The 21,101-nt window shown below is 39.3% G+C and overlaps 1 protein-coding gene across 5 annotated transcripts in view; it reads right to left on the bottom strand.

Moving 5' to 3' along the window:
• Nucleotides 1-281: 281 nt before the first annotated feature.
• Nucleotides 282-21,101, bottom strand: part of znf516 (zinc finger protein 516) — a 42,434-nt gene continuing 21,614 nt past the window's right edge. For 3 of the 5 annotated variants that reach the window (XM_027175861.2, XM_047807895.1, XM_047807896.1), the window contains exons 2-5: nucleotides 19,184-21,088; nucleotides 14,237-15,451; nucleotides 10,660-10,764; nucleotides 282-3,747 (exon numbers count right to left, since the gene is read on the bottom strand). In XM_027175861.2, coding sequence (XP_027031662.1) covers nucleotides 3,551-3,747; nucleotides 10,660-10,764; nucleotides 14,237-15,451; nucleotides 19,184-20,864 — 3,198 coding nt within the window. In that variant the 5' untranslated portion in view covers nucleotides 20,865-21,088 and the 3' untranslated portion in view covers nucleotides 282-3,550. Of the gene's footprint in view, nucleotides 3,748-5,028; nucleotides 5,108-10,659; nucleotides 10,765-14,236; nucleotides 15,452-19,183; nucleotides 21,089-21,101 lie in introns of all 5 variants that reach the window. The other 2 variants (XM_047807898.1, XM_047807897.1) reach the window with 2 other exon arrangements.

A 21,101-nucleotide genomic window follows, 5' to 3' on the forward strand; every position in this document is an offset into this window, starting at 1 on the left:
GCTCCTGCTACTATAAGTTGGCGTTAGGTGTGAATGAGTGCGTGAATTTGTGTGTGCATGGAATCCTATGATGAATGGGTGTCTCATGCTGGGTGTATTTCCGCCTCAGGGCCCAGCGTTACCGGGATATACTCTGAAAGCCTTGCTACCCTGCCTAGAATGAATGAACAAACAAATAAAAAAAGAACAATAGTTTGAGTGAAGTAATAATTCAGAATTAAATAAGAATTGAAATAAATATGCAAATAATTCAGGACAGAAATCAGTAATTACACAAGATGTGAAATATTAGAGGTAAACTTTATTTCGGGAGGTTTCAAACTTAAATAATGGACAGTGTATATGTGATGGAATGAATCCAAACATGTAACTGACAATTTTGTGTAGTTCATTAAGTTATGGAAAAACAAATCTGGCAAACACAAACTCATACCACAAAAATCCACACATTGGATGACTACTACTAAAAAGCACAAAAGAATGTTATATAAGAAAGAAAATCGAGGGGGAAAAAAACTACTGTTAATGAAACATTTGAATCCAAATTTTCAAACAGCTGCTATTTCACTCATTACATTCTGGTCTAATTCATCTAGGTTTTTAGCTCAGCAAAGAAATAATCGAATTCAGCATAGGATCATTTGTTGCTTAAATGTTCAAATAATCAGATTCGTTGATTTATTGGGTTTCACTCAGCAATACCTCACAGAGGGGCAGGTGACAAATTAAAGGAAAAACTGGAGAATATGATACAACATGCTGTGGGTGACTGCAGATCAATACAAAGATATCCTGACATGTGAAATCATGTTTTTTATTTTTTTGTTTTTTTATATACCAACACAACAAGATTATGTTGTGTATGTTTTCTAATTGAATTTTCAAGGCTACAAAAACTCTGACTAGATTCCAACCCTGAGCATGTGCTTATTAGGTGATAACTCTTATAATCTTAGAATATGTTTAAAACAGACCAAAGTAAACCCTTAGCTTAGTTTTGTGTATCATCTACTCTCTTAAAAAGTCGTTTTTATTCTATTTATGTTGACAGTTGTGTTTATTGACTATCTAGCATGACCGAACTGAAGAATATGACTTAGTGTGTCACGTTTGACTGCTGCATTGATATTCAGCTAATTTCCAGTTTAACATTGGTGCATTTGTTTCAGCAGGTTTGATGGAAATAAAATGTTAATCTTCTTGATTAGTGATAAAATAAAACAGTTCAACCTTGTAGTACAACTCCCAGCTCCTTGTACTCTAGTTTTTATACTGAAATTGTTCTGATGGATCGTGTAGACCAGACTCCTTACTAACACACATCATGTTAAGTTTTCCTTTAATCTGTCACTCATCACTTAACTTTGCTTGCATGCACATGATCACTGTGTGTAGGAAAATGTATGTTTAACTTCATATGCTGCTATCACTTTAGATAAAACTAATTGACAGACGAACATATATATATATATATAAATAGGAGTGTAACCTGGATAACATTATCAGGATGCCTCATGGCTAGCAATTATTTTACTTTTTTTTTTTGTGAGTTTTCCTTCATTCAGATTCAGAATATACATTGCAATCAGGAAATATCAAGATAAATGTTCACCGTCGACTACTGTAAATATATGAACGTATTCAAACTTGCACAACTGTGTATTACTAAATGTGTAAATACCTAAGTATATTATTCAACATTCATAGAAATATATGGCCATGAATTTCCTTGCTTTAAGTATTTACCATCTAAAAATATGGCATTCTAAAGCTTTTTAAAGGCGTTAAAAAACACGCTACCTCTTGATCTATAGATCTGATCAGAGCTATTAAGCTAATTTCTATAATGCAATAATTTAAACTGAATTAATAACAGAACATTGCAGTTATGTACATTTATATTAAGTCCTCTAGCAACAACTTGAATATTGGGGGGGGGGGAAAAATCTACCATGGCTTTAAGTCCTTATGTGCCATCAGATGTTTTTTTTTTCTTTTTGAGATTTTAAGGTACAATTAATGGTAATCACATAACTCTAGAAAAGAAAATGACAGAAATGATAGATAGAAAATCAAACTAGGGTAAATCACACAAACGATATTAAAAATGGATCGTTTCCTGACTTTCTTTGTGACATCACAGAAAATAAGACATTTCTACACATTCCTTTGATCTTAAAAAAAAAAAAAAAAAAAAAAAATTGGTTTTGGGCCCAGTAATGTTAAGAGTAGGTTTTAATTTGTTTTGAGAATACTGGCCCTGATTTTACAAGACATAGACTTCCATGAATTAGGGAACTCTAAGATAAAATTCCTGTGGTGAAGCGTTTAGAAACCTTGAGGATTCTTCTGGTTGTCCCTGTGGTGTAGCCCTTAAAGGTTGAATGTAGGTACATGCCTTTTTTGGAACCTAAGAAACCTTAATTATCCAATGAAGCCTCAAAGAATCATTTTTCTAAGAATGTACCAAGTACCAAAACATCTTCAGTAAGGACTTTATCCTTGAAGATTACTAATCCTAAGAGAAGAGGACTGTGGATTTGCAGTACACCTTGGACAGGATTCTAGACCTTTGCATGACCAACCTGTACTTTTTATGGAGGTGGGGGAAAAAATTGTTCACCCAAAGGAAAATGGGGAGAACAAATGAATGGAAAAACCCATACAGACAGTAACCACAGCCCAGGATTGATCCAGGAACCCTGGGGCCATGAGATGGCAATGCCCCAGTTTCACCAATTTTCAAATGACTGCCACACTGTTAATACATGGTTTCTAAAGGGGTCTTGAAGGATTCTTGATGCCTTTGTTGGACAATTAATGGTTCTTAGCTTATGCACAAGGTTTTGACTTGGAATTTTGTTGATGGATTCTACCAACAGACAACTAACGAATGCTAACTTTATTACTGTAGACTGTACATACCATGGTATCTGAAATCATAATGACATACTGTGTGTATAATGCCAGAGAGATAACCTGCAGGTTCTCTAGAAGTACCACAAGTAATCTACAAAAAATAAAATAAAATAAAATTATACTATCCATAATACAGACTTTGGAATTTTATCTAACTGAGGTCCTGAGGAGTGAAAGATATGGACACACAAGCACACAAGCTAAGGCTACTACTTCAATTTATAACATCATCCTGGCCATTATTTGTAAGGAAGCAGCATTTTTAAGGGATCCACTGATGATAATTCAGGACAGTGCATAAAAACCTACAGTACTTTGTGTCAGGTTCAACATTTCGGTCAAGTATGAAATGAGTTAAGAAGGAAAATTGGAGCATATTAGAAACATTGGTTTGGTTTGCAAAGAAACTTAGAATTCCACATGTCAAAAAACCTTGACACCGGCTTCCAATTACAGTTGGCACAGAACCTGAAACTAAAGATTACTGAACAACTACAATATATACACTTAAGTGTTTTCATTAAATCTATCCTCCTTGGGTATGTCTATGAACACATTACCCCAGAGGAGATAACAGATCTTTGGATGGACATGTTCTCCTCTTTAACCCGTGTAGCCGAGGTTTTCCTGTTCAGGATGTGGTCGCTCTGTGGGATGATCCGGGACTGGAAGGGTGTGTGTGGTCAACAGATGGGGCATGGTGGAGCCTCCTGTCAGGGTATTGGGCATTGTCAAAGGTGAGCCGATGTACAGTCTGGACATGGGTTTTCAGGTTGCCTTTCTGCGAGGCACTGTAGGGACAGTACTGACACTGGAACGGTCTCTCACCTGGAACAGAGACACACAAGGGCAGTCCGAGGTCAGAGTCAAGATGAGACATTGCGAGCAGCGAGAGAGATTTTGGCCGGTGAGCTGGCTGTCAAAGTGATACTTTCCTTTTTTAGGAAGAAAACAGAGGCAGGTTGGGAGCGCATGGGGTAGAGGAGGGGCCATAGCTATGATTGATGAGCTGATGACATGCCATATGGAGACGGTTGACTGTTCCCCCTAAGGGGAAGTCAGCCTTTTGTTTTCTGTTTCTGTCAGCTGCTCATAGAAACACAGAAACCCACAGACATGAGTATCACTGCCTACCTTCCCCTGAGCCATAGAACGTCATAACGATGGTGGATGTTGAAAGTCTGGGCACATGAAGTTTTCACTGAGAGGAAAACTTGACAGGTGTGCACACACCTAAGCTTTTGCTTTTGCTCATCTCTTACAGAGCATCGGAAGAGGTATAATTGTCTTGGTCCTGCTTTTCTCTGCTTAATTAGACTGATGCACTGCGTTATCCTCATGCAATTGCATAAAAATATCCCCCCACACCTGAGCAAAACAAATGAGTCTGCCATTCATTTGCTCCATATTATTATTTTTGAAAAATGAATGAATTACCCACTAGGAAATAATTGTCATTCCGAGAGGCTGAAAAAGAGGGCATTATCATAAATCACGTATTATAAAAAAAAAGGAGACAGACACTATTAATCAAGACTATCTGAGTCTCGCTAGCAGCATGATAAGGTCTGAGCCAGAGTGAGCACTCCTCCCAGGGCAGCGGCCCTGGCTCCCCAGTGGAAAATAAAGTGAAATTCCGACCAAAACACAACCCACTTAATTACATTAAAGGTTATTGTCAGTACATCACATAGAGGCTAGAATACATATTTAATTTGACCTTTCCTCTCTCCCTGATTTTACCATTTGTCGTATGCAACACATGCAAAGGGGGTAATTCATTAAGGAAGGCACCCTTGCTGCAGCAGGCCACATCTCTTATTGTTAAAGCAGACACAATACATTTGTCCTTCCAGTTTTCAGAGAATACCGGGCACAATGGGACCTGTTTATTTTTAGAAAGTTGTGTGGCACTGGTGGTCATAGCAATCACACATAATAGCTGAAGCGACATCACAGCCCATGGTACAGTGGAGAATGTAGAAGATGGTACTAATAGTCTAGATGAAAACACACACACACACACACACACACACACACACACACACACACACACACACACACACACACAAACACACACACCCTCCCCAAACAAAAAAATCAACATACTTGTTGGGGGGCTTCTGTAAAGGTTGGACTCCCAGGAGTCCATTGCACTCTAACAGGTCTGCAGGAAGAAGGTGGCCAGCTAAGAACACAAAGTGCTAAAAATTAAAAACAAAACTTCAAACATGAAAAAAAGTATTTTTCTTGGGCTATAAAATGAGTTTCGCCATGGCAGATGTACCTTAGACACACGACAATAAAGACTACGCAGAACACTTGGTATCAATGACAGAATAAATGATACTGTGACTATAAATGATAGTGAATGTTCAGGTTCTGAAGTTCTTTGGATGGTTAATGGTTCAAGCTTTCCAAATGGTGCTACTAGAAACCCTCTGTATCCCTATTCTACATTAGAACTAGATCTCTTTATCATTTCATTATATGATGAGCATCACGTCATGCGCATCAGGTAAAAGTAACACCTGGTTTGACGGCTTGTGTTTTTTTGTGTAGCCTAATGTATTAGTTAGTATTCTTTTTGGTGTTAGATGCTGAATTAGCTATTTAATACACCACCTAGTTTAGTAAGGTTTTTGTATATACTTCTCCTTAGGTAATGCCACTGTTCCCTCTCTTGGGTAAGACTATCTTGCTGAATATTTTGTGTTTGTTCTGGTACTATAAACCAGATGGTGCCACCCATTCAACCCACAATCTTAATATTGTTAGTGTTCACACTCTCGCATGAGACCTTAGTCTCCTGTGGGACTGTAACCTGATGCTAGATGGAATCTTTTAAAAGAATTGTAAAGGAACTGCCAGAAGGACCAAAAAAAAAGGTCCCCCAAAGGCTGTAATACAAGATTGAGTCTAGATCCTAAGCAGACCATGCCCGAGCAATGATCAAATATCCCTATTGCTTTATTGACTACAGAACACATGGCGAAGTAGACATATGTCATATTTGAATGTGATTTGGTAGACGAGACATCTTCATTGAAGTTAAATCTCTACATATAATATTAAACATGTTTATGGATAATGTTTAAGGAACATCTGCTATCACTCTATATTATTTATTTCCAAAGTTAGATCATTTCATTGCCATTGTCTTAGACAATATGGCATATCACAGTGATATGCATATAAGATCAGCCTTCCCTACTGTTTTAAAGGTCAGAATTTCAGTCAATGCACCAAGTGCTAATACAATATTCCAGTCAGGGACATCCGTACACGATATGTCACATGATTAGGATCAGATCATGTCTTGATAGTCAATGTAGTCATAATAATGATTACTTTTTTCCTGTCTCAATAGCTAACAGTGTCTAATATTGTTTTTAAAGCCCATGATGTGATGTCCTCAATCCAACTAAAAAAGAGGGACATGTCTTTCTAAAGGCAGATTACCGCATTAACAAGACAAGCTACATCAATAAATAAACAACTGCAGCTTGGCTTCTCATTTTTAAGGCACACTGATTAAAAGTCCAGGTTAAAATGTTTCTTCAAGAAGATTTCAAGGCCAGTATATCTAAGATTTTTGTAGAGATCATTTATGAATGAACTTAAAAGCAACAATGTCATTTCTATATTCCTAACTGGATGGTACCCCACGAACAAAGAACTAAAATTCAATTAGATACGTTGAAGAATTTTCTCCAATTTGAAAAAACACCTTTATTCAAAGCAACTGAGATGTATTTCATTTATACAGCTTAGTAGCTGAATTGGACTTAATGTCTTATCCACTCAGTTACCATGTCCCAGCTACCATTTGACCATGTCCATTGTCAGATTTACGCTCACTTAGAAGGTCCTTGCAACAGGAATGTCACCAGGAAATGATCTTACAGGGAAGAAAAGCAAAGGTAAGAGAGATAAGGAAATAAAAGAAAGACAACTATCTTTCCATTCTGCCTTCAATTTAGGGCTAAATTTTGCATTATGCAAATGATTTAATATATGGATCTTTGGAGACCACTACCCAGTCTGAAAGTTCCAGGGATTGTGCTTGCTGAGAAATCCTTCTAATCCTAAGCTCCAGCTTGTTTCTAGCACCGCTTTTATTTACAAGGTGGTTGAGGCTATTCAAAGTCCATTCTGAATAGATTTCTAAACAAGCCAGATGACTACCTCATGCTCACCCTTATAAAGCAACTGGCTACACCTTCAAAACCAGGAAAAAGTCAAGTATGCTTATTACAACTGCCACAACAATTATAATGGTTAATGGACATGGATAATGAGACTTTGTCTTGCAAAATCAATGCTTACTGATCATTCGACTTCATAGGGACAACCTCGCAGCAGGTTTACACGGGCCACCTCCACCCGCTTGTACGGCGGTGGTATTCAACTTTGGGGCTATGCCCTGTAAAACCACCCCAGTAATGTCAACTTGCAGTAGCCTTGTATGATCTGACCTTTGATATGATTCCCTGGTTTGGTCTGATATCTGTAATCTTGGTAGCTGCCTTGCCTGCTATACAACCAGCAAAGCTGGATGAGAAGTCACAAGCTTTATCTGCAGGTCTGATTGTTACCAGATTAATATTACAGCATCAAATAGCCCTAACACAGACCTTTTGTTTGACAAACCAAATGTTTACTTGTCACAGAATGAATGGATAAGGACAATACCCTTGTTAAGGTCATATTGGAAACCCATGAGTATACTGTATGTGTTTATTGGACTGCCATGTAAAGGTGTGTATTGGGACTGGGTTGCAGGACTGTGTTTTTCGTCTTATATGCAGATGGGAGCAAACGGTCAGATATGAAACTCAAGGGAGATAAAAAAAAAAAAAGGCCAAGTTCATTAACATGGGAGAGTAGTGGCCACAGCAGGTTGCTTGCACAGGGGGTTGCCATGTTCATTCATTCTTCTTCAGCAAATTATCCTGTCCAGGGCCACCGTAGTTACTAATCTGTTTGTATTTGAGAAACAACTAAATTAATTACAAAATGTCACTGGAAGGTAATGACAACTCTACTAAGGTGTGGGTGAGATTGATTAAGCAGATCGGTTAAGCAGTGATGACTCAGTGGTGAAGATTCTGGATTACTGATCAGGAGCTTGGGAGTTTAAGCTCAACCGCCCTAAGCTGCCACCATTGGGCCCTTGAGTAAGGCAGTTTACCCTATCTGCACCAGACACTGTATAGTGGCTGAGCCTGTGCTATGACCCCAGCTTCCAAACATGCTGTGCTGTAATGTTATGTGTGACAAATAAAGGCTCCTTCCTTCCTTTAGTAGAGATGAGTTAAAGCTTCTGTCAGGGTGAACTGGTGAGTATTCCTTTGTGACTAGATTATGGTTAGGTAATTAGTTTAAGCGTTATACCAGGAATTTGGCAATTTTATTGGGTTTGTTCAAGGATGATCTATTTGCTCATCTGCTAGGAAAACATCAACCCAGTGCCAGGTTTTACAGCCAGAACATAAATTTTGCTGGTTCAACTGTTTTTTTTTTTTGTTTGTTTTTTAAAGCAAATTTGATAACTTGTTTATTTATTTATATATTTATTTGCAATTAATTTTTTGAAAATTATAATTGCTTCTTAAAGTATTTTGCATCCATGGGATTTGCGTCAACAATATTCAGCTACATAGAATTCTAGTTCTTTGAGCTAGATGCCTAGCGGTTTTCTAGAATAAACACGATACGGGATTATGGAAGTCATTTTTGCAATTGACAAATGCGTGTTGTCGTATGTTCAAATATGAATAATACAACACTGGCATTTTCATTGCTACAGTGTCCTCAGATACATCACACATGCTCAGATTAGTAAGTCAGCCCTTGCACTAGCCATCTGGCAGTTTTTTGCTTTTTTTTTTTTTCCATTCACGAATCAAGACTGCAAATCCATTGCCTCATGATTTTAAAGTACTTTGCCGATTTTGGCTGATTCTTCTTTAAATAAACGACAGATGCCATCTTGTAAGACATTTATGATTTACATTCTGAATCCGAAATAAAATACTGATTTTAAAGTAAAGAGCTTCTTTAAGAGCAGCCAGACAGCCGTGCAAGAGACTCACGCTCAACCAGCATTAGCCTTAGATTAGCATCACCGGTTAGTGCAGCAGAAGCAGCAGACAGTGAGCTGAAACTACCAATTTAGTCTGACATACAGAGTTAGCATATGCTAATGGAGGCCTGGGGCCCCTGCCCCATTTCATTTGGACACTAACACTGAAGCAAGCAATCACTGATGACATTGATTATAACTCCATGCGTGGAGAGAAGCCTCTTTCTGTATAATGTAGCATTTGGCCTCTGTCACTGGGGATCAGGCTGGCTAACACAAGCAACCTTCGCACATTCTTCTAAAAGAACTCACACTTCTCTTGTGCTGCCTGCTTGCCCAAGTGCTTCTAGTCTAAATGAATGAACAGACGTCTGTTCTTTTATTGAAAGGTTCTGTGTTTCAGTTGGACTTTGTTGCAAAACCTTATAGATTTTTTCTAAAGTCTGAGCAAGGAAAAAAGTCACTCACAAAGATTTTTAAACCACTTCCACAGTTGTTCACCTGTTTTAAAGTGAACACACAACAGATATTTCATAACTCATCTTTCCTCAGCATCCCAATGCAAACTCCATGGATCTTTTATATAAATAAGGTTACATCGCTGAATATCAGTTCTTGCATTCAGAGTACAATCGTACTCTTGAGCTTGTTAAGAATTGGTTGTTTTAGTTGTGTTCTTAGCACTATGAAGTATGCCCTTATCTCCATAAGTTCTATTAATAAAACTCATATAGCTATTGAAGAATATGAATGTACTTTGTTACAGATGTCCTGTGTAGCTTGGCTTGGTAGTACTGTTACACTTTGATGGATATTTTGTCAGATTAGTGAAACCTCAGCTCACCCACATAAGTCAAACACAGGTTTTTGGTTTCTGGAGGTGAAACAAAAGTAAGCCAGCTCATCCAAGGACAGAGACATCACTCACAACTGCATTGCATTTACACCCAGACACAAAGAAACGTGACCTCGGTGACTTGAGCTTAGGTGATTTCATAATTTCGAGGCATAATGACTCATTGTTTACAGATGGAAAGTCATTTTCATACAGTGTACAGTATGTATGCATCGTCCATGTCTGTGAGTTTAAAAAGATATTCCATGATTGCGGTACCATCAAACTTTAGAAGTGTTAACAATGAAGAACGACATATTACGGACATTTGTTAAAACATCGCAGGCAACAAAATTTACAGCAAAAATGATTTTCGTCTTTGTTAAATTCAGGAAATTTACAAGAATATAGGATTTTAGAATATTTTAGAATATAGGAATGAACGTTTTCAGACAAAAGTTTTGAGTGACTAAATACAACTAGGGATACAATTAAAATACACTATAATTATAACGATGATGTATTTTTTTATAACCTATGACAGACGACCCATGGATAAAGGATGTCTCAGGCATCAGATTTTTACTTGCATTCTTACTTGCTTGCAAATAGAATGAGATTTTTGAGAATTTATTATTTTCATTCCAACTTCGAATGTATTGACAATAGAATGGAGGCAGTAAATATTCTACTTTATTGTTATTGTTCATGTTTTAAGACATTCACAGAGAAACATGCACACAGATTGGACACTAAAAAGGAAACAAATGGCACCTCAATCATGGAATCATCCATTCTGTAAAGAAAGGGTTCTTACCTGTATGAGATCTCATGTGTGTGCGGTAATGACTGGGTTGACTAAAGTTCTTCCCGCACACTGGACAGATGTACTCTCCTTCTTTCTGCCCTGACCTCGCCATCCCTAAAACACACACACAAAGAAAAAGAAAGAAAACTAAGTTGAATAGAAGAAACATTGTATGAAATATCCAGCAAGAGAAAGACAGGGAAAGAGCGAGAGACAGAAAGAGAAGCAAACATCATTAGTATGTCTTATGTGTCATTATGTGAGCTACCTTGAGGGCCTGGATGAGAAGCTGTCTGGCTGCATCATGCGAGCAGTTCTGACAGGCTGACACACACAAGGCCCCACACAACCGCATAAATTACAGTGAATTAAAAGCCTTGCCCTGTGATGTGCCCGTATCTACGCTACCATGTCACATGTCAGGTGTGCCATTCTCTCCCTCTCTCTCTTTCTCTCTCTCTGCCCTCCCTCTTGCTCTCTCCCTCTCTCTCTTTCCCTGCCTTTGCTCTTTTCTCCTCTAGCCGAGCAGCTGGATGCTCTTTTCCTGCCTGTCGCTCTGGCTCTGTCAAGCCTCGTCCGCTCGGCCGATTTGCTAGGACACCCGTGTGGCAGCAGAAGGGCCCGGCGGAGAAACGGGAACAGAAGTGGAACTTGGAGTGGTCCGCCTTTACGTTTTTCCCCTCAGGGCTGGTAAAAAAGAGCACGCACAGAAATGCTGTCCTCTTGGCTCGTGTCCGTCACTTGGCACTGGTTGCCTCTACCTGCTCTGACCCCTGCGGCCCTGCATTGTCGTGGTGACAAGCTGTGACTGAGAGTGTTGGTGGCAGAGCGAAACCAGGCCACCTTTCGTAAACATGAGTCTCCAAGTTATTAGCATGCATGAGCTGCGCTAACAGGAAGAGCAGCGGACGGCATGAACAAAAGGGAAGCCCGATGTTAGAAAGGTCACTGTATTGTATGTGACTTAAAGGGCTAAAGTGGAGCCTGATGATATCAGGCTGGACAGCTGACAGGAACTTCCTCTGTCTCTATGTAGTTTAACACTCAAATCCTGGATGCGTCGGACAACAGCCCCGCAAATTGTCTTGCAGCAAAGAAGTGCAGAGGGAAAAAAGAGATAGAGAGCGAGAGAGCGAGAGAGAGAGTCAGTAATCACCATTTTTTTTTCCAAAGCAGCTGGTGGCTTAATTTGACTCCTCTTGCTCTTTCACTCTCTCTCTTCCCCTCTCTGGGCTGCTTTGCATATTTGTAGCATTGAGGCACTCTGAGCCCTCAGAGATTGCCTGCCATGGCATTGGAAGCATGTTGTTTAAAATGCCTCTCAGCGATAGCTGTCTGAAATGTTTTTGCACATTTTAGGAGTTTGCATAAAGATGAAGACATTACTCAATAGTCCCATTAACCTTTTGAGGCCGTGTGTTTGTGTGTGGTGTGTATTGGTGTGTCAAATCAGCACAGAGGGATCCCACCTCATGCCACCAGAGGTCCCCGTCTCTCGCGTAATACCAGCTTGTCCTAGTGACTCGTTACACTCACCTGTTTTGCGTCGGGCTGAGATCACAATTTTACTCCTTTTTGGGATTTTTTTTTTTACTTTTACAGGTTTACTGTACTTTTAGTTTCTGTGTCTTTGTGTTTAGAATTGTTTCCAATATTAAATATGGATTTGCTTTATGTGGTTGTTCTATAAAGAATCATCATTACAAATAAGAGATTTCTAGAGATTTCTATGACTATGACTCTATGATTTTTCCATTTATAAAATCCTCTATAAGCCTGGACAAATACCTGCTATTTATTTATTTATTTATTTATTTATTTATTTATTTATTTATTTATTTATTTATTTATTTATTTCTTATTCTAGCTTAACTGAATTCTAGCTTAATTCTTAGCCCGCCCACCCCCCCACCCCACCCCAAAGAAATGGAACTGATTCCAGTAAATGATACAATAATAATGACAAATACAACATCGGCTGTTAATTAAATAAGGAACGATGAGCACAAATAAATAACTTGGATAAAAGTCAATTAAAATGTTGCCTGACAATAAAACATGCATATGAGAAGCCAGCTGAATCTTCGAAACCATCAGCATTTAATATGTGTGATGTACAAGTGCAATAATGTTTTAATGAATGTTTATTCAGTGTATCCCGCTGTGCTGTGTAAACGCAGATCAGTTATGGAGTGACAGGCGATAGCTGTGCAACAAGTTAATAAATGAAGTCACTTTAAAGTGATGCTTCAGTAAGCAAGAACGTCTCATTAGGCAAATATGTTTGCCCTTGATTCCTCCTGTCCTTATTTGCTTTTCTTGCATGCTGTTTTTTCTTCCGCTGTTGCACTAAGACATGAAGCAAGGAATGGAAATAACACAAAGTAAAGAGAAGCACCTTTTTGGTCTAAATATATGCATAAATATGTTAATTAGAATCATCCACAATCTTACAAATGAGTGGACCTGACAGAATTTTCTATATACGTCTGTCACACGCTACTCACTCACTGCTTTTTCAATGCAATTATTAGCTCCTCTTTACAACTGAAAAATCTGTAAAGATTAAATATGTGGAGTAATGTGAATTAAGCTGGGCTCCAAAATACTCCTGAGCAAGCAAATTCTACTTTAAACCTGAATTAGTTAATATATGCTAATTAATATACGTTGATGATCGTACATTCCTTTATTTGCTAAGGTTATAAGATTTACTGATTGTACATAAAGGAAAAATCTACTCCCTAGGCCAACCTGTACATTAATCTTTAATATTAGCCTCTGCTTAGCTAGCTAACGGTAGCTAGTCGTAGTTAGCCTCTTGCTCTGGTGAGTTAGGGAAAAAAAAAAAAGCTCTTCCTGTTTTGTTTTTCTGAGCTAACACTAAAGCCTGAGTGTTAGCCCTTGAAATATTTTCTCCAATTTGACCCCAGTGTCATTTTGCTAGCAATGTCCCTCTGTGACATCAGCATGGCAGATGTGTGCTAACTTCTCACAGGAATAATACAACTACAAAATGTTCCAGAATCACTAAACACAAGAAGTTCAACATAACCACATTTAACGTGTGGGTTTTTCTTTTAAAGTAACAAAAATCTTTAAATTCATTCATCTTATCTGTCTTTTTGCAAGGTTCTGAATTCAGGTCCTGATTAGACAATGTCATATAGTACAGGGTGTACCAAAAGTCCCCATACAAAGAGGAAATGAACACTTTTTAGCAAAATGTCTTCCAATATGGTTCTTATACAGTTTTATATAAGAATTAATTTGACAAAAGATAAATGTACTGAAATAATTTTTATGGCTGGATCAGGAATCTGTCTCAAGGATGCGATGAAATTTAACAAAAAACATGGCATGTATTTCACACACGACTCGATTGTCAAGTTAAGGGAAATGACTCTGTGGGTGTTCTAAAAAAAATGCTATTCATATAGAGAGCAGTTTGTAAATAAACAGAAGTATAAAATAATTACATTTTGAAAAAAGGTTTCAATTTCCTCTTTTGAGACTTTCAAAACCGCATGATTATGTTTTAACTGGAAATGTGGAAACGTCTACTTTGAGTACTTTCTCTTCTTACCTGCTGGTTCCATCATCATGTTACTAAAGCCCCAGTGATGATAAAGTGCTGCCAAATCATGAGGGCTGCAATTCTTCAAGAAACTGTAGATGTCATTAAGAGCTCCTGGACTGTCTCCTGTCTGCTGTTTTTTAGTTTGGGGGTGTGAGGATGATCCACCTAGATTAAGCCTACTACAGAAGTCATATCCAGAAGAGCTTTCTGCGTCCTGGGGCGGAGGTTCAGACCGGCTGGAAGTCTGAGGTTTAGGACTTTTATGTTCAGAGGCATTGTGTTTGCTGGTGAGCATGAAGCGAAGTCCCTCTTGGGGCAGCAAGCTACTTTCCATTAGTCTGCTACCTGTCTTTGGGCTTCCAGTCTTTTGGGGACTCAGTGATGGTTTTGCTCTGCTTGTCGATGAGGTGAAATATTGGTTGGTATCCGCTTTGATCCTGGTGCTCTTGACTTCATCTGTCCGGGACCTGCTGGGATTTTGCTTAGAGGAGTGTGACAGTCGTCCAGCATGTTGACCTTTGCTTTGTGAGAAAGTGGATTCAGCACTGCTGCTTTGAGGTTTGTCCTTGGTTCCTCCGGGTCTTAATTCAGGGGGACTGGTGCGGAGAATTCGTGTCTGAGGCAGCGGAGGGCAGTCCTTGCCCTCCAGAAACGGAGGAGGTCCAGTGCGTCTCTTGAAATCAAGACTTGACTTGGGACTCTTAACTCCATTTTTAGGGGCCCACTTAGGGATCAGAGTGGTGCTGTCAATTTTATGTGCAATTCGTTGATGGATCCACAGAACCTCAGGGTACAGTGAGGCATGGGAACAGTAAGGGCACTGATGCCTCACTAGACCATTCTGTACTGAGACTACAGCTCCATCTTTGTCACCTTCGGCCTCCACGGACAGATTCAATAGGCTGGCATCCATTTTGTCAGAACTGGCCTCTTCATGCTCTTTGCACTTCTCATCCTCGTTCTCATCAGTGTTCTTGGAGCTGCTTAGTGCTGCCCTCTCCAGGTGGGTGGAGGTGGTGTAGGGACAGTAGGGCTGCTGGAGTAGTGCATTCCTCAACCTTGGGTAGCCACTGTGGCTGGTGGAAGGAGAGTGGCTTTGGGAGATCGTGCTGGTTAAGGCCTCATTGCTGATAGCTGCATGCTGAATGCGTATGTGGGACACTAAGGCAGCTGAGTCAGCGGTGCTGAAGTCACAGTGATCGCAGGTGTATGGCTTTTTATCTGTGTAGACAGAAAATTCATATATATTGAAAAAAACAAGAATTCCAAACTTATGTATATGAGAAAGCAGCCTACTGAACCCATTGTATTTTTCATAGGAATATATAACAATGTAGTTAATCCATTTTAATTTACCATTTTTATTTGGATTATATTTGCAGTTGAGTTCAATTTTTTTCACACCCAGAAACAAATGAACAGGACTCTTTGTCTACCAATATTTCCCAGTAAACTGTATACCAAAATGATTTGCCTTCATAACTGGAACTGATTATTCGCTCAGGTCATGCTGTATAGTCATAAGCTGTATATGAGCTACAGTACATCATCTACTTTTCATCAAACCATTCAGTGAGCACTCGTACCTGTGGATAGAAATGCTTTATTGTAGGGTAAATGTGATTAGTCAGAAGAACTGTGTATAGATTTGCACTGACTCTTCTGTGCAATACAGTAGCTTCCTGAACTATAATTGCCAATTTTTTTTGACCAATCTTTGCCGTTTCTTGTTAATCTGCTTTATGAAGACTATGAAGACAGAATGTATTATGACACAAGATTGAGGCAGGTGCCATAACCTGTTATTTATAATAACATATACAATTGTTAAACGTTTGGCTAAAAGGAACACCAGTGCATTTTAGTCAAACTGGTGCTAGTCCTAAATTCTCAGTTTGACCACAAGATGGCAGCACTATACTGTAAAACAACAGCTCTTCATTAGCTTGATGCAAAACATTTAGCAAAGTATAAATTCACACACACACACACACACACACACACACACACACACACACACACACACACACACACACACACACACACACACACACATAAACACTATATCTTTAGAAATAAGTGTTTATCTAAATTTTCAGTGGTGCTGTTACATAAAACACAACCACAAAATAACCATACTGTAACGTTTACTGATGTTACACAACAAAAGTAAGTAATTCAACCACGTTAAGTTGAATCAAGTAATTCAACCACAGAATGGGGTAATGTGTGTGAACAGTAGCTGCGTCCTCCCACACATTCAGCTGTGAGAACAGAAGAACATAAGGAAGGCATAAGAGGGAGTAACTGAGAGGGCCTGGGAACACAGCCTGAACCCACCTTCTCTCATCTGTCACTGAGATGTTTGTTTACATTGAGTTTGTCTGGAACCAGCAGTATCCTCTCTCTCTCTCTCTCTCTCTCTCTCTCTCTCTCTCTCTCTCTCTCTCTCTCTCTCTCTCTCTCCCCCTCTCTCTCCCCCACTCTCTCTGCCATCTGTTTTGCATTTGGTGCTTGAGCCTGGCTGCTGTATGGCTCTCTTTTGGCCTCTAAGGAACATTTTTTCAGCCAAATCGGAGTAGGAGGTCCTCACACATTAACTGTTCACAAGTTTCCTCATTATGGCCATTCCCATACATTACATTTCCCATAAGCACACATTTTAAAAGATGGATCTCCAGTCTTATGTTAAAGTGAGTTAAGGGGATCACTAACGTTTTTGACCCATAACTTTAATCAGTAGTGAACACTTTCTCACACACTGCTGTGAATGGTTCTCTCTTTGGTTTCTTTTTTGTTGTTGTTCTTGCTGTTGTTTCATTCAGGACTAAAGATATAAAAGGGGCCCTTGTTGTTTTCTACACTAGATGCCTTGAAGCATGCTATTTGCTAAGGCACACTAATCCTTCCTTACTCTAGAACATGGAAAAGATTTTTTTATTGCTACATGTGGTGAAGCTTGCGCCAAAATGATAAGGATGAATTTAAAGCAAAGCGCCACTCAAAAACATATTAAATACATTTCTATTAAAATATATGTTTAGCGATTATGATTCACGATATATGTTTAGCGATTCTGAGTTAGGAATAATGACTAAATATTTTGCGTTTGAAAGGTCTGAGAAGTTTGGTTGTGTTTCCCTATAAGCTCTATATAGAAAAGGGAAGAGACAAAAAGGCACATACTGTACATTGTGGGGGTTGTCTTTATGAGACAGGAAATCCTAACAAAGAATCATGCAAAACAGGCATACAAGTCCATAGGCAAACAAGCAAAACAAAAAGAAAATTAGCAATGCTTAGGATTCTTCCAGGTGTTTGGCTTTAGCACTGTCCCCAGTCTGTAATCTCTAAAGAACGAAAGCTGGGCTGATTTACAGGGGTTTTCACTTAAACAGTTGGTGAGAAGTACACCTAGTAAAGTGGATGAATATGTCTAATAATAATAATAATCATAATAATAATAATAATAATAATAATAATAATAATAATAATCGTAATAATAATAATAATTATTACGATTATTATTATTATTATTATTATTATTATTATTTTATTTTATTTTTTTTTAAATCATCTAGAACTTTAAACAGTTTGTTGGTTTGAACCCTTAAAGATTGCCAGGACAACTGAAGGTGTCCTTTTCCGAAGGTACCACTTCTTCTAGAATAGAACAATCTTATCTTTACTTTTAGCTAATTATAACAAACCAAAGAACCATTTACAGTAGGTAACACGTCTGATAGAGAACTGAGGAACTGAGAAGCTGATCATAACAAAGATCTCTTAAAAAATCTCGTTAGCCAAAATGAAGCTAAGTGTATGTTGCCGTGTATAGATATTTTATTTGTTTGTTCAGAGGGTCAAAAAAAAAAAGAACCCTTCAGGGAATCCTGGAGTGTTTTATGGAGAACAGGGGGCTTAAAGATGCCACTACTTTAGGAAGCTATGATCTCCTAACTATCTCTTTGGTTAACTAGACACCAAAGGGAAGTCTGTTAACTATAGAACCATTAAGGTTTCCTTCAGAGGGCCGAAAGAAAAACCCTTTAGGGACCCCTTAAAGGTTTTTATGTAGAACAGAGGGCTTCAAGATGCTGAACCTTTAGGCAGCTAAAAACTCTTGTTGTCCAGGGAATCTTTATATATTCTCTCAAGACACCAAACCAAATGATCCTTTAGATATTATGAAAAACAAAACGCTTTCCCTTTCAAGAAAGTGTCATTCCTTAAGAAGCTAAAAAATCTTAACTAGCTCTTCAGCTTAGAGAATACTAATGCAGTGATCTGAATGAACAGCAAAATGAACCGCTGTTGTATATTCATCTGTGCTTCAGAATTTTCCCACAAGATGTCTCCCTGCTCCATTACTCAGGAACCTGAATTACACAAGGGGTAATATGCACATCCCTAAACATACAGTACATGCAAACCCTTTGGCATAACAATTTTTGCATTTTTGTAAAGGTTTTTTTTTTTTTTTTACTCGGAATCATTTTTACTACTTTCTAAACACTGCAAACGATTCAGCACAACTGACTGAATTCACTTCTATTCAGCTGTATTGCAGGGTGTGAAAGACACAGCTGTACACAATGGTGTCATTGCTCAGTTTAGCTTGTGAAATCAAACAAAGAGGATGCTGTATTTCAACACTGTCTGTATATATAGGGTAGTTGCTAAGCCTTCCGCATAATGTCCATCATTAATGATTCATTGTAGTACCATTTCTGGTGTTGGTGTCTGGTTATAGTGTCAAGATAAATCTACCAATGGTAGAACTCCTAAGTACAATAATTCTTCGCTACCTTATGGACCATAACATTCTTGTACATGTTAAGCAGTACCAGCCTGAAGCAGCCAAATCGAAATAATTTTTTTGTTAATTATTCACGAATCCTAGATGACCCAGCAAGAATTTGAATGAAAATGATATGAGTAGCCTTTCCTTACCTGTACCTTCAGGGTATGTTGTCTGACTTTGGTCATCTGCAGTTTCCACAGGTTTAGAAAGACTGGGCTGTGTATTAGGAAAGAGAGTTTGGAGAGAAACCCCATTTATGCTTTCACTCATGCTGCCATGTCTTATGAGCATATGAATCACCATCTGTTGCTGAGTTCGAAATCCTTTTCCACACTCCAAGCACTCAGAGGTCTTATTCTGGGAATTTTTACGGCTGTTGCGAGAAGAGGGACGATATTCAGAGTCACTCAAATTCTCCAAGCTTCCACCCACTATTGATGTCTGCCCACCATGTCTATGGTGATCAGTGGCAGTGCTGGTGTTGCTTGAGCCTTGAGTCACTGTTCCTCGCTTCTTCTTATTAGGAATATTTAGAGTGGCATCCAATTGTTTCTTTCGTTTCTCCTGTCTCATCAGTACATATTCACCCTTTTTCTTGTCATAGACCACATCTGCATCTGCTAACCTCTCCTCCCATCCCAGGCCTTTTTCAGAAACTTCCATCACCCTGCCTCTGGTGGCCAGCTGCCAGGCTTGATAGCTGCTAACAGGGTCCAACTCTGGGATTCTCTTGCCAAGCCTTCCTTCTGAGAGCTTCTCCGTGTCACCTGCTGTCTTCAAGTTCAGGCTCTCTAGGAAGCGTCTCTTGGTGAGTGGAGATGGTCTTTCATCAGCACTATTAGCAGAATTATCTGCGTTCTTATGGACCTGCTCGTGGAGCCGCAGACTCTTGCGATCATGGAAGAAGTTACCACATTTGGCACACAGTTCATATAGGCATACATCATTTACCAGGGAAGCTTCAACCTGCGTCACCTCATTAACAGTCACAGGAAGTTCAGAATCACTCTTTGGCTTGGTCTTTGTGTTGTGTGTCTTCATGTGGCTGCGCAAGAACCAGGGTTCACGGAATCGTCTACCACAGATGCGACAGCCATGATCCCTAGTGTTTTGATGCTTCTTCATGTGGGCTTTGAGGAACCAGGCTTGCGTGAAGACTTGGTCACACTGATCACATGGAAAGTCCCCTTTACCAAGCTCGTTCTCTTTCTCTGCTTCCTCCATGTTGGGACTTTCCTCCATGGTGCAGTTTTCATCCGTGGGATGTGTGTTTTGTGTTTCTGCCTGCAAGTGCTCTTCCTGCAATGTATCATGAAGGTCTTGCATATGCTGCTCCAGCTCAGATTGACTCCGGAGCCTCTTCCTACACAGCGAACACTGCTTTCCTCCCTCACTGTTTGCCCTCTCTTTTTTAACTCCTTTTTTTCTTGTCTTAGAGGTTTCCTCACCACTGACCACTTTATTGCAAGCAGAGGTACTTTCTGTTGGGCTGGAACAACCTCCCTGCTCCTCTGGTACTCCTCCTTCCTTGTCTCCTTCATCTTCCACCTCTTCCTCTTTACCTCCAGTGCTCTGACTCATACTATCTACCTTGTGGGTACGAATATGTGCTTTCAGGCTGCCTTTCTGGGCTGAGCGATGCTGGCAATGGGGGCATTTGTATGGCTTCTCACCTGTGTGCTTCCTCATGTGCTGGGACAGAGAGCTTAAGAACATAAAAGTCCTGCCACAGAGGTCACAGTTGTGAACTTGATTCTTTTCCTCATCCGGACCTTTATGAGAGGTTTTGGAGAGGGAGTCATCCATGACCTCTTGCCGCTCAACCTCCATGTCAAACCTCGAGTGCTCTTCTTTGCTGTTATCTTCTGTCTAATTCGTTACGTCCTAGCAAATATGTCTGCTCTGGTCATACGTATTGAATGGAAGTTCTCTCCGCAGAAAGTATCATTGCTGAGTGTTTTAGGAAAATTGTGTTGTTTTCCACTGGACTAGAGCTGGGGAAACTTCTGCTAGAACTCATTTTTACCAGCTGGAGACCTGCTTCATTTTGGGACCTGTTGAGCAAAC

Source organism: Tachysurus fulvidraco, chromosome 24 (assembly GCF_022655615.1).
Source record: "Tachysurus fulvidraco isolate hzauxx_2018 chromosome 24, HZAU_PFXX_2.0, whole genome shotgun sequence".
In the NCBI taxonomy this organism is placed as follows: Eukaryota; Metazoa; Chordata; class Actinopteri; order Siluriformes; family Bagridae; genus Tachysurus; species Tachysurus fulvidraco.